A 25836-nucleotide genomic window follows, 5' to 3' on the forward strand; every position below is an offset into this window, starting at 1 on the left:
AAAAGTTTCGTTATTGCTGCAATGTACATTTTTTATTGTTACCTCTGGATTGATGGTGAAAGTTTTAGTAGATTTTCCAACACTGAGAAGATCAAATATTATTTCTTTCATTGCAAAATCCAAACGTTCCTAAGGAAAGAAATTAATTAGTTAATAAATCATTGTACCTTCCTAGAATATAAAGTTAGCTATCTGAGAAACACATATACTGGAAACGATATAGATTTTTGCCCTTAGGAAGTTTATAAACCCAAATGAAGACAAGAAAAATAAATATGAATTAATAAAACAGGTGTTTAAAACATATCATCTAATATCAATAATATGAGTTCCCAACGTGTAGGGTAAACTTTAAATATTCATCCACTACAGATTCTAAGCACACAGAGAACAGTGAGAACAGGAAGAAAGGGACCCTGGCAAAGGGGTCTCAACAGACTGAAAAGCTAAGGCAGACGCATCAGCACCTGAGGAACAGGGCTAGCGATTCCAGTGAGGCAACTCACTGGAGGGCACAGGTACAACTTTAGAAAATAGAAAAGGTGAACAGTACAACCTAACAGCCCTGCTCTCTGAATACAGTGCAACCTAACAGCCCTGCTCTCTGAACACAGGACCAGAACTCAACCTGCTTTGTTAATATTTTTCATCATTATACTCAGTAATTATCATTTCTTCTAGGCTCCAATCAGAGATGTTCACCCATTATAGTTAAATGTTCCTTTGGTCAGTGGTGTTTTAGCAGAGCAATTGAAACTACAAAAAGTGCTTGTTTCCACAACAGTGTGAGTGTGTGCATGCGCAAACACACACACACACACACACACACACACACACACACACACACACACACTTGTGGGGAGCTGACAGAAGGCAGCTATCATCCTTGCAGCCATCTTGAGCCATATACCCTGACAAGAGACTTGATTACAATAGCCTACAACAGCTGAGCACACTCTGATAACATCTTGTTTTAGATACCCAGGATTTTCCCTTGGGTGTGTGAGACTTAAAGGTGTGTGACTTAAGGGCGTGACTTAGAGGAGTGGCTTAGAAGTGAGACATATAAAAGGCGAGAGGCAGACAGAAGAAATTATTATTAGGTATTGCACTTAGCACTTGGAGAAGGAACTTGGAACTGGGAAAGAGACTAGCAACTGGGAACTAGGGACTTGGAGAGAAGAAGAGAGATTGAAGAATAAATGGGATTGAATCACGTTCTGTCTGGTCTCCATTCTTGGAGTCCGTCCTCACTCTCTCTCTTGCTGAATCCTGACCCGCGGACTGGAGCAGCTTGGGGCAGTATGGGCTTTAACAGTTTAGCCCCCAAGGTTTCTGGCAGTGCGGGTTCCAACATTGACAGTTCGGCCTGCAACATTTTTGGTGCCCAACGTGGGGCAGCTCAGGCCGCAACACACACTCTGAAGTTTCAAAAACAAAAGCAGAGTGCAATACATGACACCTGATGATCTCTGTTTTTCATGCACACAAGAGGGCACACACATGTATACACAACACACACATAAACTAAGATTACTGAGGCATTTTTATTAGGACTGTGACATAGTTTCTCAACTCACCCTCAATTAAATGTGTGTCCACCCATGTGGTTCCTTCTAACTTTTGTCATACACATAACCCATAACACACACACACACACACACACACACACACAGAGTCATTAGCATAATGTATTTTTAAAAATGTTCTAAGCATACTTTTTACTCTTGAATAGTATTGATACTTTGAAAGCATACCTCTGAATACGTAAGAAATTACATATTTACGTAAGAATCCCCAATTCTGAAAAATGGCTGTTGCTGGCAGCCAGGACAAGAGGGCCAGTGAGGAGGAGCACCCACCTGAGCAATGAACTGGATGATCTTCACAAATATATTGAGAGGGGTGTCACGGGGGACCACACTGCGGGAGCCTTTCGGGAAAAGAGCTGACACTATGCTCATCAGGCGACTGCAGGCAGAAAAGAGACTGGATGACCACGAGATCAGAAGAACACGGCCCCTCGTCAAGAACTCCTACTGCTCCTTAGGTCAGGGGAGTGCAGATCCCTTCCCACAATGCTTTGGTAACTTCCGCCGTATGAGGTATGAGTGTCGCAGGCTTTTACTTATTTCTTTTGGAACAGAGGACAGAGCTCAGAGCCCTGCATGTGCTAAGCACACACTTCATCTCTGAGCCATCTTTATTTTAGATATACTTAGAAATACAGCACTCACCTTTGCGTTACAGTATTGCTCTCACATTTTATTCTAATTACATAAACCCACAACAGTCTATACAAAGACTCCAGTGCAACTCGAGACATTTTAGGGTCTTTATTCTGTGCAGAAAGAAAAGAAAACAAGAATAAATGTATTAAAAACACTAGTAAACATTTCAGATCAAACACATTCTCTGATGACAGCTAACCCCATCTCCCTGTTCTGTTCAGTCTAAGAAGTTTAAATCAGTCTGTATTTAGTTTTGCTAAGTATGCATGGCACAAAAGTGACCATTGATAAAGCAGCCAAGCTCCTCATTATGTTCTAAAATAAGATAGAATATTAGAATCCTGCCAATATTTCAAAGAATTTCAGAATGATACACATAGCATTGAACTACCTGATAAGTGGTTTATACCACAATACTGACAATCGACAGTCCACTCCCCTTTAATTCATTTGCAATCCATAGGCAGATCAAGTTTGAAATACCAAATAGTGTTAGTTACATGAATCTGTGAAATACTACCAGACATTAGTGAGCACGTTTCTGTGAGAGAAGAGAGACCTTGGGTGCCCGGTTCTGAAACCCTAGGACCAAACTCAAGCCCTGGATGTCCTTTTGTCACTTCCTATGTTCTGTGATAGCCTGTCTTTATCTGGAGGAAAGAGGGTACCTACCTCACAGGTCAAAAGGTCACAGAGTGCTGGGAGCACGCTGGGTGTTCACTCAGCATTAACTGTACTAGTCCTAATTTTTATGTAGAAGCAGAAGATTACTTAAATTACCTTATGATTTACAATGAGAAAACTTTTTTATGTCAGCCTGTTTTATCAGTGAATTTTCTTGTCACGCTAGCTGTTGTCATAACTACAGTCATGCAATGAGAGTGTAAATTTTGAAAATTATATTAATCTGCTGTTTGACTGCTAAAAAATCTGTATTTTAAAACATTCATTGTAGAAGATTTTAACACTGTTAAGCAATTACATATAGTAACTAACAAAGAATTCTTTAAGAAGAGTCTCACTTCATAGCCCCACCTGCCTGGCCTCAAACTAGCAATGTGGATCAGGCTGGCTCCAAACTAGCAATGTAGACCAGGTTGGCCTCAAACTCACAGAGATCTACTTGCCTCTGTCCCCCAAGTACTGCGAGTAAAGCTGTAGAAAGCCATGTCCAGCGAGAATTCTTAAAAATGCTGTTTACTTGAGCGGTTTTGTTTTAAGGTTTAGAATAGCAGACATCTGCTATAAATAACTTAAATCAAAAGGATGGAGGATGTTTGATAATACACTTATCCACTTGAGACCACACAAGGTTGTGCACATATCTACATAGACTGGACAGAATTGAGACTGGAAAATCCGAATACTCTCAACAGCAATTCCATGGCTCCATGGCAGGATCCATGTTGATCCAAAATGTCAAACGCTCCACCTGGGGTGTTCTTCTGTTTGTTACGGAAGTGACTAAGTTACAAGTGACCCGTGAATGCTGCTAACCCAGTAACCAACTTTTTGTAATAATGTCTTCAATAAAATATTACTTTCCTTCCTACCATTTAAATACCATATATCAGATATGACAGTATGATGTCAGCAAGAAAACAGAAAGATAGAGAGATAGGAGAGAGATAGGAGAGAGAGAGAGAGAGAGAGAGAGGGAGAGAGAGGGAGAGAGAGCACAGAGGACATTTCTGGCCCCGGAAGCCCTCTGGAGGGCGTGCATCACAGTGATGGACCACACACACTTGTGGAAGGCCCCAGAAAGCAGAACACTACATAAATGACAACAGCGTGTCCATGGTAGAGGGAGGAGAGACAAGAAGAGAGGAGGGGGAAGATAGAAAGAAACTAACTAACTCACTCTGCTATACATGTTAGAATGAGAGAAATATCCTACATGGATCTAGGCCTTAAACAAAGATGTGTAATTCTCTACGTAAAATTCATACAAATCAGATTCATCTGATTGTTACATAAAAATCTGAGGACTTAAGTATTCTACAAAGCCTGACGCATCAGGTAAGTCTGAGTCCTACGGCAACCATTTTGATGTGCTCACTCCCTTTTTTCTAATGTGAACTTAAAAAAAAACAAAAACAAATTTGCTTTGTTAGAAAACTCAAACCAAAAGGATAAAGGTTCAAAAACTCATTCATCAAAACCATGTTGAAAACCCAAGCTATCAACTTCTTAATTTCACTGCAACTTTTTTTTTTTAACATATTCATTTAGAATAGTTGGATAGTGTAAAGTAAACACTGTGAACAGTCAGCCACGGCCACCATCACCCACATCTCTCCTGTGCATCTTCTTGGGGCTGCAGTGACAGCCAACCTCCTGAAGGGGGCACCCTCTCTGGGCTACTCTTCCACACACAGTAAAAGCAGGTTGAAGTAAATATTGGAGACATGCAATGCAACAATGGGCAAAGGGGGGGAAAAAAAAAACCAAAGACAAAACAAAACAAAACAAAACAAATGCCGCTCTTAAAGAAAAGAAAGCGATACTTTACTTGGTGACGTCAACACAACTCACCTGCAGGGTTTCTATTTGTTTTCTGATACTGTTGTTAGATGGCATCTAAATAAAGCAACGTGAGACAGCAAACATAAACATGAGATGCAGCACATGCATGTTAGATGAAAATAAGCACAGAACACGACGGCTCCGCACCAAGGCCTCTATTTAGAAGAAATTTGACATTTCCAAGGCAGTGGCCAGAAATGCTGAGGAAACAAAACAAAAGAAAACAAAAAAAAAAAAAAAAAAAAAAAAAAAACCAACAAAACCAATCCCAAAGTTTGGGTATCCTGGAGCCTATGACACTCAAGCTAGGAGAAAGCTAACCTGTCTCCTTACCTAGTTTTCCTCCCAACATTCCATCCCAATGAAGGACACTACGTATTGATGACTGCGGCTGAGTCCCTGGGTTATTCTTCCATGGTCCCGACTCCATTCCTCTGACTCTTAGTAATTCTTCAGAAACTTTAAAATTGGTATTCATAATCTAATTGAACTTAAATTGACTAATGATACAGGGGTGGAAATTTGCCATATTTTCGTTAAGAGTACAAAGATTTAAAAACAAACTACTCAGTGGAAAGCAAGCACCATTCTTTCACACGTGAGCATAGAGCAGCAAAGCCCGTTTTACTGTGACTGCCAAATTAAAAATGTGCCATATTAACTTTAAAAGGGTTCTTAGCCTGTGTCTGTGTGTGAGATATGAGTGCTTGTGTGTGTATAAGGGTGTGTGGGGGGTTAGGCTTGTGTGGGTGTGTGTGTGGGGGTATGAGTATGTATGAGGGTGAGGGTGTGTGTGTGTGTGTGTGTGTGTGTGTGTTGGCATGAGGCTGACTTCTGGAATCTTCCTCCACCACATCCCACATTACCCAGCTGACAGGCAGAGTCTCTCAATTGGACTGAAGCTGCTGTTCTAGTCTAGGCAACCAGTTTGTCCTGCTGATCAATCCCGTCTCCACTTTCCAAGTGGTAGATTATAGGGAAGCTGCAGTGCCCACACATCTACATGGGTCCTGGAAATCCTGATCCTGGCCATCACCCTGCAGCTCTTTACTTACCCTGAGCTGTCTCCTCAGCCTGGCAGGGTAATGTTTTTCTTTTAAAGCTGTATATATAATAGCTGTAAGGGCCTGGAAAATTCACTCTACTTAATTCATATGACTCTGGAGCATAAAGTCTCTTAATATCCCGGGACCACAGCCAAGACGCTTCCTTAGAAGCTGAAGCATCCCTTCTGCACATTCTAGGAGAGTATGGCCGACTGGAAGTTGAGACCATCCTTCCTAAGTCGGGGTGACTGTGGATGCAGACCTACGTCCATCACTACTGGCGACTTACATTAAGATCATTTCTCCTCTTTCTGCCTCAGCTACAGGGAAAATGTCAAGATTCAATCCAGTAGACATTAGAAAAATGAATCCTAGGAAGGAGTGTTGGCAATTAAATGAAAACGCTTTAAAAAAAAAAATAGTAGATTCACTTGAATCAGGTAATTGATTAGAAAAGGCCTTTCATTAAAGTTTCCAATAAATAGAAGAAATAAACTACAACTCATTATCACACCTAACTAGCATGGCATTCCTTAGGATGTTTAAACCTCCTTTCGTAATTAAGCACAGCTGCCACGTCATCAAAAGCTTAACAAGCAGGAGCCAAGTCACACAATTTCTGCTGAATAGAGCCTTCATGTCAGTTAAGGGTTAATGGCCAAGACAACTGAAATCCAAATATTCATGCTATGCCGAGTGGGCCTTATCTCCTTTGGCCTGGCAGATTGATGCAGCCATTTATTCAAATGGACGATATGCCAGAAATATTTAACAGGAGGTAAGGGTTCAAAGAAAATAGCATTTTAAATGGAAACCTTAAGACAAAAAAAAGGGGGGGGGAGGGGCAGGGATTAAGGTACCGTGAAAGCATTGTAAGTATGTTAGGTGAAAATGAAGATATAAAGAAACTCCAACAAAGCAACAGAAAAGTATGAACTGTCATGCCCAGAAACAGTAAACGCACATCTTAAAAAGCATTCCAGAAGAAAGAAAATTGACTAAGAAGAAGGCACATTCCCCTTAGTGCCTATATCTGTGTGACTCAACAGAATGAGGACAGAAACGGTTACCATGTAAACACCTGGCAGCGTTTCTTTCCTGGTTGTGAGACAAAAAAAAAATTTAATCAACTTGATCTAGTCTTGGAGGTTTTCATAACCAGAGAGGGTATTTCAAGTCTTGTCTGAGAGAGGATAATATAAATGAATGTGTGTGTAAAAGGAAAAACAGACAAAAACGCTTCCTGAAGACTTACAGCTTCCATATACCTTACTATGAAGTCAAAGCAGGCTTGAAGATAATATATAAAATCATGAAGATACGAAGATTACCCAGAGGACTAGTCTTGAAGGGTAAATGAGTCCTGTTGTTCACAATACACTGAGTCACATGGCCTGAGACCTTTATTTAACCTAGCGCTACCTTGGTTTTCCTACTGTCAAAACATCAGGCTCTCAGTCTCCAGTGTAACTCAGACAACGAACAGGAAGGGAAATGCCAATCGATTACACTTCCCTGACTTGTAAGTGAATATCTGAATGGACTCCTCTAACCCTGTATTCACGGGACAGGCAGATGAAGTATCGTGAGGCAAAGTCCCACCTTTCATGTTAGGCACTGATAGTGTTCCTGGCCAAAGAAGAAATGAGGACCAGGCGTGCAGAGCATCCTGGGAAGGAAAGTCTCTCTACAGACTCTCACCACTGTGTTGGTGACACTCAGAAAGGACACGTGTGGTCGTGCCAGATGGTGTTAGTAACAAGTACTCCTCACGCTCTGGCGCCCCGCGTTCACATCCGGCTGTGCACACTCACTATGGAGGGTTTAGTGACAATTTACCATCAAAGCTTTTGCATACTCAGCTTCCGCCAACACCGCTGAACTTTCTTAACACAGAAGACAAAATACATACGTGAAGGGTTTATGAGACTAAGTAATAGTTGATTTATAATTCTTAATAATTGTATCCATAAGTAAATATCACTAAATCTAAGATTTGATGATCCTTAAAATATATAATTCTGCATTTAATACAAATAAAATGTTCAAGTAAAGGGTTATTAATTTCCATACGCAATTCCCTACAGAAGGAAAGTGCACACGAGGCTATCTCAAATGTATTATTCAAATGCACCAAGAGTAATCAAAGTTTTGCTATTTACTGTTCAGTGGACACAGAGAAATGAACACATCCCAGTATCCACAGGTCAGAGATGTAACAGTGTCTTACCTTTAAATGTGACAAACAGTTTTGTAGGAAAATATGCCAGTTATTTAAAAAAAACTGTTTCTGACTGACACATAAAAGACAGGTAATTAGTGGGTACAAAGCCTGTGAGGGAGAGAAAAAGGAGAATTAACATTCTTCACAGAAAGGCAAGGAACTCCTAAGTGATGGCTTCATTTATGCTCTGAAAGACAAAAACTAAAGACATTTTAATACAGCTTCCCCATTTTCAATATGAAACGCCATTTCATACTCTAACAAGGAATGGCGGAAGATCGCATTCCTCGAGACCAAGCCCTTAAGCCAGCATCTCCCAAGTTGGGACAAGTTCTTCCTTCTCCTCCTGTCCCCACAGCAGTGCTCTTGAACATAGCAGGGGTCAGCCTGGCGTTTGAGTTCCAGCTGACTATGGCCAAGCACATGACTACAGGGGCTTAGTTCCCAAACTCGGGAAGTGACCAGCGATAACCACAAATGTCTAAGGCGTGAGGCTTCAAGTGTGCCAAAGAATTCGAAGCATTTAGGGCAATGTCTGCCACAAGTAAGATTCATGATTATTGTCTATTTAATGTAGACGGTCAATATTTGACCGGTTCTCCACACTTTCCCTTACTGCAGGGAAACAGTGTGAAGTGGATGGGTTTACTGGGGGAAAAAGTGCTGTCAGCTTCAGAATGGGAATGATGAAATGACACAAGGAGTGGTTCTTAAAACGTGATGCTTTTGAATATGATTTTATGGTATAAAATTTATAAAGCTATAGTTTCATATAAAACTATATTCAACATATAACAATATTAAGTTTAAGACACCTGTCAAGACAGGTGAACACTGGGCAGAAGTCTGGAGGACCCATTAAACACAGAGCAGTGAAACTAGACTGGCCATCCTCGAGACAGTGCTCAGTCTCACAGTTACTCAATAAACACTCTCCCATCTCACCCTCTCTCCCCTGCCCTCCTCTATCCCCCCTCTCTTTTCCTCCTCTTTCTCCTTCCCTTCTTCCCTCTTCCCTCCCCATCTCTAACAGCCTGGCAACTAGCTCTCTCTCTCTCTGTCTCTCTCTGTCTCTCTCTCTCTCTGATAATAAAAAGTAATAATAAAAAGTAGAAAATCTAAAATAGAACAGGAGAAAGGAGAAAGTACATGTGCAAAGTCTGCCCTGTCCTGGGTAGTTTACAAGTTCACATTTTACACTTCTTCAATCTCTACAGGGGTCATAAATCGATTACTAAAACACCCAACAGCCAACGGGGGAACATGAAGGTTTGAAACACTTCTCGGTACCAGTGAATGCTTCTTTCTGGAACTTAGTTCAAATGTAGTCTGATACAGCATCTCCACAAAATTTTTCAAACAGGGGACATTGACTTCATTTTTAACAGCCTAGGGAAAGAGTTAAGACAAACAGAGATAAAAATGGTCACTGCCTGTAAACCATATGAACATTAGGAGGCCTCTCTCCGCCTGAAGTCTGAGGTAAGTTAATGATTCACTGAGATTTACATACAAGTCTTATGAACCAAATGTTATAAAGTAAACCTGGTCCCTGCCTGCAGGAACAAGCAGAGGATGCGAGCGAGCGAGCAGATGGGAGGTGAGAACACAGAGCGGGTGCTGCAGGGCAAGCCGCCTGTGCTCCAGCGGGGCCTTTGGATGGACACTTATGAGGAAGTGAGCTCTAAGCTAAACCCAGCTCATGTATTGAACCCTACTTAACCCTTCCAGCCTCAGCTCCTACAGCTCTGCCTCTGGGAGATGGGACAAGCTACAGCATCTCCCCGGCTGCCTCCACAACAGTCTCAGGGCACCGGTACTGGCTGTCGGAGATGCTCCTTCCCCAGATGGAGCATGTCTTTCTCCGTTAGTGTTTGCTCAGTTGTCTCTCTCAAGATGGGACTTACATAATCATACTCTGTTTAAGAGTTCAACCCCCCTCCCCTCAGCCAATCTTTCCTTCTGTGTGCCCACGCAAGTTCTTCGCAGTGCCTGCTGGGACATGACACCCTGCATGTGCTGCAGCCAAGTGTATTCTGTGTTTGCATGCCAGAAATAAGCCTGAGAGTCATACAGAATACTTCCTACCTTGCTGGTGTCTATTCTCTATGCACAGACGCGTCTCTGATACATAGAAGGCAGTATACAATGAAGGAATGAAGACAGGCCAGCCAGGCACGGAGGAGAAGGAGGTCATTTGAGATACGAGCTGTCCCAGGATAACAGCAGCACTTTCATAGAGGACCGGAGTTATGGGTTGAAGCATGTCCCTACAAAATTCCTAGGTAGAGGCTCTACCCAACATCCTCAAGAGTGAATGGACTTGAGGGAAAAGTCACCGCAGATAACAGATGACTGACTTTTTAAAAATAAAGACAGCCTTGTCTGTTTGTTAATAAAGTGAATCTAGTTTATGGAACTAAATACAAGGCTGAGAAATGACTGTGTCATTGGCAAACCTTTAATTCACAGCTTTTACTTGTAACCATTTTTTTTTTAAAAAAAAAACTTTCCTAATTTAGTGGGGTAAGCTAAAAGGAAAGACAAATTTCAAAGCTGTGCCAACCACTGTCATTAATTTTCCAATATCTTAACTTCTTTTTAAAAACCAATCTTAGCCGGGCAGTGGTGATGCATGCCTTTAATCCCAGCACTTGGGAGGCAGAGGCAGGTGGAACTCTATGAGTTTGAGGCCAGCCTGGTCTACAGAGTGAGTTCCAGGACAACCAGGGATACACAGAGAAACCCTGTCTCAAAAAACCAAACAAACCAACCAAGCAAGCAAGCAATCTTCCAGCCACCCCACCTCTCCTAAGCGTGTTTCCAAAGCAGCACAGGAGCAGGTCAGGCAATTGATACAAATGTACAGGCCACCGGACCACGAGTTAGAGTGAAAGCCAGAGCAGTTTCACTCTAACATGAAGATAAGTCCGTTCACTAAAATTTTAAGTAGAGTGAAATTTGAATAAAATACAATTAACTTTCATATCTGCCCAAGACAAAAGGAGGCTAGATTTGCCCTATCATCTATAATAACTGAAAAATAATCAAAACCTATGAAATCTATGCACAAAGTCATCTATGCCTGTCAACATAACAAACTGGCCTCTGAGGAGTGGGGGGCGCAGGGGACCAGTGAGACCGGCACAGGCTCAGGGCCCTGCAAGAGTTTTCAGGGAAGAAAGGGAAGTGGGGTTTTTATATGGTGCATGGTGTGAAGATATAGGTATATACTTACAGCGGCTACGGGGATAAGAATCTCCACAAATAAACCAGCAAGTGCATGTTTTATATCCTTATCTTTTACTTCTAAGAAATACTGAGCGCATTCCTTGAAGGGAAAAAGGGATGACAAGAGGTTGAAGAATTCGTAATAATCACATTTTCAACAACACTTGCTTATTTTATCACAAAGCTAAGGGCAAGATGGTCTTAAGTTAGAACAGAGTCACTCTACAGCAAGGCGAGTTATCACATGTGAAATTTTAAAATAAATAAATAAATCAGCAATAATGTCCTTAAAGGAACAAGAACAGATAGTTCTGGGCTAACTGTAGCTGCCGGCCCTGAGGATGACTGTCACCTGCATGAACTGAAAGGATGCTTCAAAGTCTTCCACGGGATACATCTTCACCCGGAAGAACTTCATCCCCATGATCAAGCTGATGACGCTCTGGACCACGTGCGGGCTCTGCTCCTTCTGCCGCAGCTCTTTCAGCTCAGTCACGAACTTCTTCCTTACAGCCTGGAACCTTTAATGCATGCACAGACATCACGCACTTGAATCACAAAGACCGTTAACTTCCCAAGTGATCTTTAAGGCAAGATCAAAGCATATATATCCCAAAGAACTCATACACCTCCTTTCTCTGCCCTAATCGAAACGACCAGGGAAACACTCTCAGTGGAGTGTGACTATGCTAATTACTCTAGGTTTGATTTAAGGCCAGTGGCTTTGAAAGAAGAAATCATAGAGGATATTTTCTTATATCATTACTGTTTATTATTAATGATAAAATAACACTAAATATTGTTCTCACAAATCACCATATGATTAAAATTGTCTCCAAAATTTAAAGCCCTTTTCTAAATTTTCTATGACAGTTACATTGTGGAATAGATCAGGGACTACAAATTAATTCAAAGAGACCAATCTATTATAGGGTATTGATTATAACTGAAAATTAGTGTCTCATGTGCAGAGACACAGAGGAAAGGCTCTGCTCACTAGGATCAGGTTTGTGAAGTATGAGCAAAATCCTGAATTCAAATCAACAACCTGTGTGACTAGTATTTCTTTGGTTGTATTGAAAACACATCGGAGATTGGGACAGGGGCATTGCTGAGGCCAATCTAGGCTGTACAGCAAGTTCTAGGTCAACCTAGGGTACAACAGTGAGACCCTGTCTCAAAAACAAAGCTAAGCAAAAACCAATAGCTGAAAAACCCATAGGAATGACAGATCAGAGATTGAATTTAAATCACTACAATCAGAGAACTGTTACAGACAAGATTCAGCCTTTGTCAACTGGCCTCCCTTCCCCCTCGGTAGGAGCGTGCCCTGAGTGTGAGTCTCCTGTGGTGTGAATCCCTCCACACTTCTCCTTCTGCGCATGAGTGGAGACACTGCAGTGCTGCTCCACAGTGCTGTCGTTCTCTCTCTCACAACCCATTTGAATGAGGCTGCTACCATAAACTCCCCAGCCATTCAGACTCTACCATCCCTGCCACGCAGAGTTACCTTGGCCAGTGACTTAGCATTTTCCTGCATCTAGCTTGGTATTGTATTATTTAGAATTTCTGGTTGATGTTTCTAAGATGGAGACAAATTTTTATTTTTTATAAACCCCAGGAATTATGATGTGAAGACAAATCAATCATTCCTTATACCTATGACTTTGTGTCCCTTCACCTGAGCTTCAGAGTCATTGTGGGCTAAGTGGAACATGACATTAAGGTGCTATTATGGGGAGGGAGGCTTGGCCACTTAAAATGCTTGAAACTACATTCTAAGTCTTACAGTGAGACCCTATACAAAGGTTCTCTGGTAAAAATAAAAATCAAAATGTACTAAATAATATATATTACTGAATATTACAAACTGCTTTATGCTGATGACAATTGAGCTTGGCTTTTAAGAATTTACAGTGGTTGCTATGTGGTGATTCAGGACCGAAGACTCTTAAAACCCCATCCAGTTAAACACACAAACTGATACTGTTCTCTCCTAACACACTTCCCAGGAGCAACAAAAGCAAACTCAAAGGCTTCCAGTTTGGGGAGCAAGCACAGACCCTAAAGTTACAGTCCACAGGAGACAGTTCAGTGCTGCCCTGTGAATGTACCCCCGAAGCACTCGGCTGCGCTGAAGGAGTCCAGCGCATTTTATCTTTCTTTCCTTGCTATCCTTGCTAGCTACTGAAAACAAGACGATCAGAATTCACTCCCGTGCAGCCTAAGAAATAAAAGCAGTCAACTAGAAAGCAATAAAATTAATTAGCTTCACTCAAAGCTCTAAATGATTTCTTTCTTTAAAAAAAAAAAAAAACCACTTCTCATAGAATTCTTAAACTGGGGTTGAAGTAATGCCGGGACTCTTCTGGACAACTTCTGACTTGACGCAGACGTATACAAAGGCTGGAAACAAATAAGTGCAGGCTGCACGGTTCAGGAATGGACATTGCATAAGCAAGGCTGCCACAAGTTTCACTGACAATTTGGGGACCAAAAGGGCAGCTGTGACATCCTCAGCGTGGCTCCATCAAGAACAAACCACTGGAAAGCACAGACAGGTTTCCGCTGCTTACTTTGACTGGGCAAGCACACCGATCACCTCGGCGTACAAGTCCGCAATGACGTGAACGTTCCCCGTGTTGGTCCCTGAATATCTGAAACAACAGAGCGAACGAGGTGTTTTAGTATGTGTTCTCTCTTGATACAATTCAAATTCCTTATCAGAAAACCTGGTGTGGTGGCTCACACCCGTAACCCTAGGCCCTGGGAAGCTGAGGCAGGAGGATGACAAGCAGTCTGAGGCTAACACAAACAACATAGTTGAGGTCCAGGCCATCCTGGGCTACAGAGTGAAAACCTGTCTCCAAAGCAAAGTAAACTAAACTAAACTAAACTAAACCAGAAAGAGGAAGAAAAAGAAAGAAATCAATAATAAAATTCCTTATCAGAGTTTTATAACTCCTTGGCTAAACACTTACTTATAGGATAAAAACTCCATGAATTTCCTTCTGTATACATTTTAACTGGCCATGAAATGTAACTTCCTCATTCTTTTTTCCCCCTTCCCTTCTCCCTCTCACCCGAGTTGGGCCTGCTCTCAGGCCCAAAGGTTGGTCATTATGAATGGTTGTGAGCCACCATGTGGTTGCTGGGAATTGAACTCATGACCTCTGGAAGAGCAGTCAGTTCTCGTAACCACTGATTTATCTCACCAGCCCCTAACTTTTTTATTCTTATGAACCCAATCCACAGTGCCATCAATTATTATTTTTTTTTTATAGAAATTTTCCCATATTCGAGAAAGACTAAAAACAATTGGGAGACGATTGCTTTGAATTCATTATAAGATTCAAACTTGGGAGTCAGGCATGGTAACCCACACTTGCCGTTCCAGCCTTGGGGCATCCGAGGCCAAAGGATCAAGAGTTCAAGGCCAGTCTAGTCAACACAGCGACCATAAGAGCTTTCCATTTTCACTTAAATAGCCTGAATCTGGACTGAAGGAAAGCAATGACCTGAAGTGAGTTACACTTACCCTTCCTTGTGTTTAAAGTGCTTAAAAGCTAGGTTTAGAACCTCATGAACTAAGGGGTCGGGCACGGGGTGAACAGGAATCTAGAATTTAAAGAAAGAAACATGGTGTCAGGAAGGCTTCTGTAGCACAGTAGACTTTTATGAATCATCTTAGCATTTCAATGTTATCAATAATCTATTCCTGAGGCAATAAACATTTTAGAAGTACTTCAAGGAAAATGCACATGCTGCTATTTTACACCTGATGGGAGAGCATTAAGCCTGACAAGAGCAACTCGGAAAGATTATGTTAGCAGCCAGGCTTCCTGTGCACGGCTGGTGGGGCCGGGGGCACTATCCACACTGCACGTACGCAAGCAAAGACATCACAGCATGCTACCCGCTCGCCTGTGCATCGTGAGGTGCAGATTATTTTAAGCTCAAGGCAGATGAGAGACAGATGTAAAGTGAAGTAAAGCTCTCTCTTCTGAGCTGTCTACAGCCAGGGTGTGAGTTTCACTCTCTGGAGGATTTCACCCCTGACGAGGTGTGAAAGCCTTCCGAAGCAGGAAGAAGACACATTATTATGGGAGACAGGATGTCAGTACAGAGATGGGGCTGTATAAATAGGTTTTATTAAATAGCTGCTAGCTGACACTAATGCTCTCCTGTGTATACTTTCCTTCCCATTCTGTACCGCCTCTAGAAATCTGAAATCCATTTCTTTTACATTACAAGTCAATGGCTCTTGGTAAAAATGGCTTGCAGACTTTTGTCAGGCCCTTTCTCCACCTCTATTTCTTTCTTATAAAGGCCTCCATGTGCAGACACAGAGGAGCCTCTTACCTGTCAATCTGTCTTTCATCAACTTAATCTGTAGGTCTCCCAGTTACTAAAACTACAACAGAATAAAACACTGCCTCTGCTTTGGGAAAAGATTTATTTATGTGCTTTTCAGTTACGTGTCTGTACGTGGGTGAGTGCACATTCCCATGGAAGTCAGCAGTGCAGGGTCCCCTGCGCTGGAATTCCAGGCAGTTGTGAGCTGCCCAACATCAGTGCTGGAAATCCAGTGCTGGTCCTCTCCAAGAACAGGAAGAGCTCTTAACCCCTGAGCCATCTCTTCAGCTCACTTTTCCACAGTTAACAATTACATGCCTAAAACTACAGCAACAGCTACACTGGCTAATCTCAGTAACTAATTATGAGTGCAAAGGTAAGTACCAGATGATAAAAAACAGTGTTATTATGTTAAAAGAATATTCAAAATCAAGAGAAACACCGTTACTGAAACACATATACAACATTTTTTTAAATTAAAAACTGTTATAAAAAATAGCAGAGTAGTCAGGAAGGAGGGCAGCAAAGGACAGGACTTGAAATCCATGTAAATTAGGCTTAAATTATAGTTGGCAAAGTCAGCGGTGGGCTCACATGTAAACAGACATTTAAAACCGACAAACACAGACATCAAGGCTAACTGTCTATCTTAAGTAGAATCATGACTAATCCCACTCCAGTCCAATGTGAAGAGAAACAAAACCACAGAGCAGTTTTTGTAAAACTGTTGACAGTACCTATATATTAGAATGGTATTACTAAGGTGGACTTGGATGACAACGCCCACATAGCTGGATAGATGCCCACCCTCCATCTCCTCCATCTCCTCCATCTCCTCCATCTTCTCCATCTCCTCCATCTCCTCCATCTCTCAGAACCACCAGGCTACTGGCAGCCGTGGTGGAAATCTATGCAGTTGTCTGGGAGGTGTGGAGGGAGGGGCTGGGCTCTCAGATGAGCTTCCTGGGACACTCTCCACACCCTCCTTGGGGGGGTGGAGGGCGGGTCATCGACAGTCTACAGACCCGATTTTAGGTCTCTGAGGCAAACAGTTGCTGAGGCTCAATGAAGAGGGCGGCTGTTATGATGGTGGGACAGTGCCAAGTGACACTATTCAAGCCCAAGTTTGTCTTCTTGCTATGTAATCTTGAGTTTCCACTTCCTCTATAGGACACATGTGGCTTAAAATCCATACTCTCCAGCCATGAGAGCATGCACACCTTGGGGTGCTACAGATAGAGATGCACTCTTGTCCACTCGCCCTTTCCACCTTTCTCTAAGGGCAGGGAGGGCAACCCCCCTTCTGGAAACAAAGTGCAGCTGAAGAGACAGTAGGATGGAAACACTGGAGGCCATGTTGAGGGAGAGGGCGGTAAGAGGCAGATGGCATGGCTCTTCCATTCCCCCAGATCGAGTCTTCTCTACTGGGTCAACAGTGTATACAGCAGAGCCCCCAAAGGAAGAAGGGAATTGTGGGAATCACTGCTCTGCCGTGTAAGCCTTGATCCATCAGGTCACTAACACCATTATCTAACTAACCCGAGCAGACAGCTGCCACAAGGTAACACAGCGAACTTTGACTATAAAACAACATGTCCTTGAAGGGCAGGCTCGACTCCCAGGATTCAATTCGCCACTCACAATGGTCGTGGTGCAGGCCAGGCCCAGATGTCTGTGACCTCAAAATAATGTCACTCTACAGTTTGAGGGACTTGACTTGTGGGGGATAAAGGGCTCTGGTTTTCTCACACCCACCTCCTCACAATGGCGTGTGGTGTGAAATGCAAGGTACCCTAAACCTGTGACTTCTCCCAGATGCTCCGTGTTTGCGTTAGATACTCCGGAATTCTCAGCCGGGACAGCTCCTGGCCACTCAGAGTTCTCTGTCACCCTACCCTAGACCACCGTGATCAGCATTTTCAACATGCCCTCTGCAGCGGTCTCTCGATGACTGTACTATTTATTCCAATTACAACAGGCTTTATACATGAACTTCTGGGGTTGGTGTTTCTCTAGAATATTCTATGTCCCCAGTTTCTAAAATACAAAAACTATTTAAACGATGAAACAAATGTGGACAGAATACCTGGTCTGATCTTACTTAAAGCCAGAAGAGAAAGACAGATACAGGAAGAACGGATAAAGACCGTATTGAAGTTTATGGCAGAAGACTTAACATCTAGGATTTTACTTCCAGAGCTGAATGTGGTCACAGCCGTCTCTCAACGCTCATTCAAGAGTGGAAACAATGTGGATGGGTGGCTGGAATCTGGAGCGGGATCTACTGGCTCAGACAGAAAATGGCTCTACTCCTGTGGGTAACAGCCTCCTCAGTTTTAGGATCAAGTTTTTTTTTTTTTTGCATCTGATGGTTCCGCTTGAACATACAGAAGGGTGGTTGCAGTGGGCGCCACATAACACCCACCCTTTACTCCAGTGGCTAGCCCATGGAATTTTATCTTCCTGTCACATCTTACCACACAATCACACTGATATGGCAGTACTCATGAGGCTCCCTCCTGACCAAGGTGACTGTGTTCATTTCCTCACAGTGATGTATGGGGAACACAGATGGAGTGTAAACCCACCCTGCCTTCCCCAGCATGATAAGCCTAGTGCCACAGGCCTTGCTCAGGGCTACCCACTAGCATCTCACGTGGCGCTGTGTATCTCAAGGTGCCCAGCGTCTGCCTACAGCAGAGTTTCTCACCCGGCTCACTGCCTCAATGAACATCTAAAACCCAAAGTGCCCCGGGGCCTTCTGTCCGGCATCTAAAAGCCTGGATAACAGCACTACAGCCTAAGCCATCCTTTACCATACCCTGTTCTTTTGAACGTGTGTGTTCATGGAGCTTGGCTATTTTTAATTATCACTATTATTATTGTGTGGTGTGTGTGCTTTGGTGTATGTGGGGGCACGGGGTACACCTGTTCACGTGGGATAGCTTCCTCAGTCCCTTCTCCAGCACCCTTGAGACAGGTCCCTCAATCAACTCGGATGCATCAGTTCTACTAAATTGACAGGCTGTTGAGCTCCACAGCATCTCCTGTCATACCCACGATGCGGCACTGGGGTCAGGCATGCTTGCCCCCTTCTCCTGTCATACCCATGGTGCAGCACTGGGGTCAGGCATGCTTGCCCCCTTCTCCTGTCATACCCACGGTGTGGCACTGGGGTCAGGCATGCTTGCCCCCACACCCAGTTTTTCAATGGACACTAGGGATCTGAACTCAGGTCCTCGTGGCTACACAGCAGGCACGTTGCCCTGAGCCATCTACCCAGCCCCTTTACCTGCTTTTCTTTAATATATTTTTAAAATCTTGAGTCAGTTTTGTTCCATTGGTGAGTTAATGCTATTTGGTTTCATTTTTAAATTAAGTCAATTTTTATACTAACTTGTTACAAGGATAACTTTAATTTGAAAAGAGACTGGCCATTTTCACTTAATTTCATATGGTAAAAAAAAAAATAATAACTTCTTCTTATAAAAAGGAGAACTTGCAAATTTAAAAACAAAGGAACTACCGCATAGCTGTCACTGAAGCACTACAGCTGAGGGCTTTTCTTTATCTGTAACATGAAGACCGCAGAGAGCACTGCCTGGGAATCTCCCATTAACCAAGTGCTACTGAGTTCAGTTCTCGTGATGCAACAAAAGTATATAATGCCTACCCTTTTACACAGAGGACAAAAGGCTAGTGGAAAGCAATTCAGCCTGAGTGCCCCAGCAAACAAGACAGACAGCTGGGACATTAGTATGTGCCTTGGCCACCACCCAACAATGACAATGATCAGCTGGCTCAGAGATTACAGAATCCTTCATGCATGAGGAAGTAGAAGCAAATGCATAACCATTACCCAGGGAGAGATCATTTATACTATAAGGGCAGGAACTAAGTGAGTAGTTATCCCTCTTCAACAGGATAGTTATCCCCTTTCAACAAGGAGCTCTGTGCAGATACTCTAGTGTCCTACGCACATCCACCTGCGACAGCATGACAGAGTCACAGCCTAATGAGGACCTGTTTGCATGACAGAAGCAAAGGTCCCAGCAAATGGAAGACATATTAAATCAATTACTCTGGAGATCTATGAAGCTCTACGTCATTTTGACATAAGAAATTTGGGTTAGTTTGTCACCATATTTTAGAAACCTCTATTGATTTTTTTTAAACTTCATTTTCTATAGGTTTAGAGAAACTAATTTAAGAAACAAAAACAACTTTGCCTTTTTTGTGCAGAAGAGTCCCCACAAAGAGTTTTGGAAGAAGTTTATACGTGTCCGCAGTGACTGGCTGCTGTTTGGGTGCATCTGAACTCTGGAATGAGGTGAAAGTAAAGGATGAGGGAAGGGAGCTGCTGGGAGAACAATGTGGCAGCAGAACCTGGATCCTTATCAGAGGCAGCGCCTCGTCTCACACCCGAGTCCCCTGAGGTACGAGTCAGCCAGGCCTTGTGCAGAGATCTTGAAAAAAACAAGACGACCAGAAAAACTTCTAGAAGGCCTATACGTCTTGGTGATGATGTTGTCCTGGGTTCAGAGGGCTATATGAATTATAGAAGCTGAGGCAAGAGGCTTGCAACTCTGAGAAAAGGGGGCGAGACTGTAGGATACTGGCAGGGGCCGATACCTACCCCCCCACCCCCCACATACACACACAGGTTGGCTATGGGTTGAAGCTCTGAAGTCAGTTCAAGTACAGGTAACATATGGGCTGGAAAACCAAAACAACAACAACAACGATGACAACAAGACAGGGACCAACTGGAGAGCTGCATGGGATGCAAAGGAGAAAAACTTTCTTTATAGTGAACTAGGATCACAGATATCCGTGAGGAGGCAGCAATTTCTCAGTCTGGAAGAAGGGGACCCAGTATTACTTCAGTAAGAAAGGAGTGTATGGCCATTGCCCTATCACTCGTGAGCTCAGGGTCCTGCCAAGGGCGCACCATGGAGAGTTGGATCGGTGCCCATCACAGGACCACAGAAGTCAGCACAGAAGTGTCAGCACAGAAGAGACAGGAGCAGTCAGCCACCAGGTACAGTCAAGGTCACCAGTGACCAGGGCCCTTTCTCCCCTCAGCTCTCCTGCCCTAGTAACTTTCGTTTTAGCATCTTGACATCCTGGCCACACTCAAAAAAGAAAAAAAAAAAAAAAATCAGAGAAACCTAATCTGCCTGCCCTGTTAGCACAAGTCACAGAAGAAATCTGATTAGCAGATCCACTTTAAAAAAAAAAACAAAAAAACAAATGAAACCAACTTTACAAAATGTGTATACTGAGACACCTTTGACTTTTGAGAAACTCATTTATCTCATTTACGTATTTGTTATGCTTTTTATTTTGCAAATAACTGTCCATTCACATACATTGTAAAAATTAACACCATAATCCACAAATATATTAACTGAATCAAACTAGACTGCAAATTCCTGTTAGATTTGGCATTTGCTATTCTTTTACATCCCATACTAAGTAACAAAAATGAAACTCCTTTAAATTTTCTAATTTTCTTCTCTAACCACAGCCCATAGCTAGAAATACACAGATGATCCTTTAATAATGTGTGTCTTAAAGACTTCCAACTTAAAACACAACCTCCAAATTCATACAAGTATGTGTATGCATGCAACACCTTCATTCATTTTCAACAAATGACATTTCCGGTGCTGTTTAATCTTTACTTCAACCTCATGGAAGAGAGAGTAAGAAGGATCAAGTAGCCAAGAGGCAGGCAGACAGCACAAAGTCCCTGGTTAACACAGTTCCTCTCAGCTCAGGCTTTCTAACGCGACTCTGCATCTTGGACGGCAGGTGAAGGTAAAAAAAGATTTACCTTCACTTAACTAGGGACAGACAAGTTCAGGCAGAACTTGTGCAAGTGCAGGGAAATGGGCAGAACTTGTGCAAGTGCAGGGAAATGAAAGGACGTGTGATTAAATTAAACGATCTGATCACCTCATGGGGCAGAGATCTCTAAGGTCCTCAGTGACGTCAGAAACAGGAAGGCTCAGGAGACAGTGGGGATTCAGGCTCGGAGATTCAGGCTCGGAGGCACTTACCTGCTTTAGAACTTCTACCAAAACTAAACAGAAAATGAAGTCGACAGCTAAATCCCGCCGCTCCAGGAGGTAATCTCTCTCACGGTGCTGCTCATCTCTGAAACAAGAATCCAAAGTGAGAACTGAGTGGAGACTCCCGAGTTCCAAAATGACTGTCGTATAGTGGTTAGTTTGTATGATTTTCTGTGTTCCTCCTTAGCACAAGTGAGTGTGAGTGTGTGAGTGTGAGGGAGGGAGTGGGGGTATACCCACTTAGCACCAACTGGGATAGGGACTTTGCTCTAGTACCCCACTGCATGCATGGCATGTTCTGTTGTTTTTTGACATTAGCTACGTATACATACAACATACACTTCACTGTTCCATCTATTAGAAATAAGCCTAATGTAGAAGAATTGGCAAGAGAAAGAAAAGTACTTCCATTTTCCTCCAGAAAACCTAGCGTGGCTTCATAATTTATTGGTAGCTTAAAAAAAAAAAAATTCTATGAACTAAACAAAAGAACTAACGTTTCTAGATAAAATCGCAACATGAGGTAACTTTCTCACACATCTAAGGTGGAACTTTACATACAGTGCATCGGAGGACATCACTAAGCCTCTGAGCCTCAAACAAATGGCCTATGACAGGTACCCTCACCTGATAAAGTAGATCACTAAAGTTTAAGCATGAACTCCTTCATTCTTACCACACATGGGCAGAAACTCTATCTACCTTGTCTCTAAATAAAGTAATCCGTGCTCAGTAGCCAAGTGACACAATCTTGGCTTGATAACACTGTCAGTCACCCATCGACCACAAGTGCCTCACATCCAGGAAAGACGGTTAGATAAGCCACTCACCCCTTAGACTTTGTGCTAGACCTAGGCCTGTAGCCGTAGGATTCATCGTCGGTCCCATTCTGGCGTCGGTACCAGTCAAACAAGGTTCGGAGTAAGGAAGGGAGACAGTGCTCGGCTACGGAGCTCATGGAACTTACCAACTGAAAGGCAAGACAGCTGAGTATAACAACAGAAATGGCGGCAGGCAGCAACCTCCCATGCCATGAGTCACCCCAGGAAAATGCAGAGGGATGGTAATGTAAATGATAAAAAACAAACAAACAAACAAACAAACAAAAACGTGTCTGAGAGCTAAAGGCTCCCAAGGCTTTAGCTATGTAATGAAATAAAATCAGCTTGGGCTTCAGTCGCAATGAGACATCATCCCAAACTTTACTTAGTAGCTCGTGATCTTCCAGCACACACACGCCACTTGTATGTAACATCAAGTCTGTCTACTACACCCCTGACTATATCCGTGGCTATCTCTGAAGAGCAGTGAGTGAACCTCTGTTTATTTATGTATTTTTTTATAAGCATCCTACTGACACCTTCTTCAAATCGCCCCGACAGCTTGCCGATGTTTCTACAAGCAAGACTCCAGAACGTTACCAGGTTTCTAACAGATGGGAGTTTCTAAAGACTAAGAAGACTACATCATGTGAGGATGCAGTCCTGTGAGGGGAAGGCTCCATCCTGCCATGTTCCTGTGACATAGGGGAACTGTAGTTACTCTACTAGCCACATGGTGGAGCCATATCAAAAACAAACTTCTAGTGACACAGAGATGGCATAATGAAGTGAAGGGTGGAGGAGTCTTAAGATGCAGTGCATCCCTGATGCTGTCTGAACTCACTGGTTTGCATCTGCAATGTCCTGAAGGCTTGTGTGTCTGGCTGGTGCTGGTATTGGAAATTTCGGTACTTTTGACAGGTGGAGCCTCCTGGCAGAAAGTGGGTCACCTGGGGGCAGTCCCTTGAAGGGAATGTTGGGAATCTAGCTCCCTCCTGTTTCTCTCTTTACTTACTAGCCATAGCTAGCCACTACCAGCATGTACTGCGCCTCCACAGGCAGGATGCAATGTGATCAAGTGTCCATAAACTAACCTCTGGCACCTTGAGCCAAAACAAACCTTTCTTCCACCGAGTTAATTACCTCAGGTACTTTGTCACAGCAACAGAAAGCTAACACCAAATTCAAGATAAATAACAATATGATTCCTTTTTGGAATAAACCCAACTTTCCTAGACTAGTTATAATGAGTAGCCCCATGGTTATATATTATCAAGGATTCCAAGAAAATGTCCTCTCCTCCAGGTCATTTCTATGGCTGATTCATCCACTGCCTCTAAAATTACAACAGCATCCAGCCAATGCTCCATGGAACTTTGCTGACTTATCTAAAAACACGCAGGCTGCAGAATTGTCAGGGGCTTTGTTCAGTTCTATGACCACAGGAAGTATCTTTTAATGAAGATAAATTGATATCTCTAGAAATCAAGTTAATTCCATGGTGTTTCAGACTCTTTATAAACTTCAAAATTAAGTTCATCTAGGAAAAGAAAATACTAATTCCAGGGCTCAGTCTCGTCATTTAGACCTTGTAGGCTTCTTCGTGATTTCTAATTTCTTTGGCCACAATTTATTATTGATTAGTCTAACTGGATACACTTTGTAACATTGGAAATTCAAAACAAGATCTTAGTTGTATTTGTTCAATGTATTTAAAAATTACACTTTACGAAAATGAATATTGTGCCTCAAACAAAACTTCATTTAGTATCTAGGAAAGAAGAATAAAACATTGTCTGCTCTGCTAAACATATAAAACAATTCATACAACACAATGCATTTTTCTGTGAGCAAACCACTTAGCACCCACTTGCAGTTTTAAATGACCATTTACATTAAAAAAAAAAAAAAAAAAAAAAAAAAAAAAAAAGGAAAACTTTCTGAGAATGGCATTGAGTCAGAGTTCAATCCCTGCTGGGACACTCTCATTACTTCTGTAGTGGAGAAGCCCTTGAAAAGAACTGAGTAACTGGGAGTTGCCTTCCTGCCTGTGGTTTCTTTGTAGACCAGTGTCTACCCACTCGGCGCATGCAGATGGCTGGCTCTAGACAGTGGGGTGTAAACGCCGGTGCTCTACTGCAGAACTTGAACTAGCCAGATCCAGCAGCACGGGCTTCGGATGAGCCAGTAGTCTTACGCAGTCTGCTTTATCTGACTGGCTCATCTAATATGAGCATTCTCTTCCTTTTCCTAGACACAGTGTTCTGGAAGGCAGCCATGCTCACCATTATATAGAGTCAGTATTTTGAATAAACAGGCCCATAAATATTAGTGACACCAGACTGCTGCTTTAAATAATCATTATGCAATATAATGGTTATGATACAAAGGAGTGTGACCCAACTTTTAATCTCAGCAAAGGGAAAAAATTAACAAAAAGAACAGATTTTAGATGTTGAAATTCTATACACGGGTTTCCAAGAACTCCAACGGGTGAAAATTGTGCTGGCAGTTAAAAGTAATGTTAAATTGTTAAAAAGTAAGGTAACATAATGTAAAAATTTTAGATTCTGGGGCTAGAAATGGTGGAGCACATCTGAAATCCCAGTGTCTGGAAAGCAGAGATAGTTGGATGGCTGAGAGTTCGAGGACTATCTGGCCTGCACAGTGAGACCCTGTCTTGAATGAATGAATGAATGAATGAATGAATGAATGAATAGTAGAAACAAACTGGTACAAAGAATGAGATAAAGGAATTTAGTTAACTTCCTTTATCTTTATTGGGAAAACTCACCAAAGTGTATTAAAAACATTAGCAATGAAAAGCAAAAAAAGGGGTGGGGTGGGGGGGAGGGACAGAGAGAGAAAGAGAGAGAGAGAGAGAGAGAGAGAGAGAGAGAGAGAGACTTAAAGTGCTGACTAAGCAAAAATTAAGTGCGCTCATTGCTCCGTGAGGAAGAGTCTACCATGCAGGAATAGACAGGACTTTCTCAATGGTGGACATGTGTGAACTAGATTATTCTAGTTCTTCAAAGACAGACATAGTTCTTCAAAGAAAGACTGTTCCCCCCAATTACAGTACCTGGTCAAACTGCAGATCTTCACCCCTCTGAAGAGATCTGGATAACAGCTTTTCCTATAATAATAATAATAATAATAATGAAAATACAGCTTAAATATAAAACATTAGAGGACCGCCATGTGCAGTCAGCAGTTTAGACTTACAGTCCATTTTGCCTTTGTTCCATTTTTTTCACAGGTTGCTTTAAAGAAAGGTAAGCCTCCCCCTCCCCCTCATCACAACATAGGATTCAACTACTCCCA

The 25836-nt window shown here is 42.5% G+C and overlaps 1 protein-coding gene across 10 annotated transcripts in view; it reads right to left on the bottom strand.

The window, feature by feature from the left end:
- Fryl (FRY like transcription coactivator) overlaps positions 1-25836 on the bottom strand; it is a 233405-nt gene that overhangs the window by 84017 nt on the left and 123552 nt on the right. For 7 of the 10 annotated variants that reach the window (XM_076938636.1, XM_076938637.1, XM_076938632.1 and 4 more), the window contains 13 exons: positions 25595-25648; positions 22522-22661; positions 21680-21776; positions 14797-14876; positions 13835-13915; positions 11611-11779; positions 11266-11358; positions 9318-9416; positions 8034-8135; positions 4767-4811; positions 2238-2341; positions 1863-1971; positions 43-129 (listed from right to left, as the gene is read on the bottom strand). In XM_076938636.1, coding sequence (XP_076794751.1) covers positions 43-129; positions 1863-1971; positions 2238-2341; positions 4767-4811; positions 8034-8135; positions 9318-9416; positions 11266-11358; positions 11611-11779; positions 13835-13915; positions 14797-14876; positions 21680-21776; positions 22522-22661; positions 25595-25648 — 1260 coding nt within the window. The remainder of the gene's footprint in view (positions 1-42; positions 130-1862; positions 1972-2237; positions 2342-4766; positions 4812-8033; positions 8136-9317; positions 9417-11265; positions 11359-11610; positions 11780-13834; positions 13916-14796; positions 14877-21679; positions 21777-22521; positions 22662-25594; positions 25649-25836) is intronic. The other 3 variants (XM_076938638.1, XM_076938635.1, XM_076938634.1) reach the window with 1 other exon arrangement.

This window comes from Arvicanthis niloticus, chromosome 7 (assembly GCF_011762505.2).
Source record: "Arvicanthis niloticus isolate mArvNil1 chromosome 7, mArvNil1.pat.X, whole genome shotgun sequence".
NCBI lineage: Eukaryota > Metazoa > Chordata > Mammalia > Rodentia > Muridae > Arvicanthis > Arvicanthis niloticus.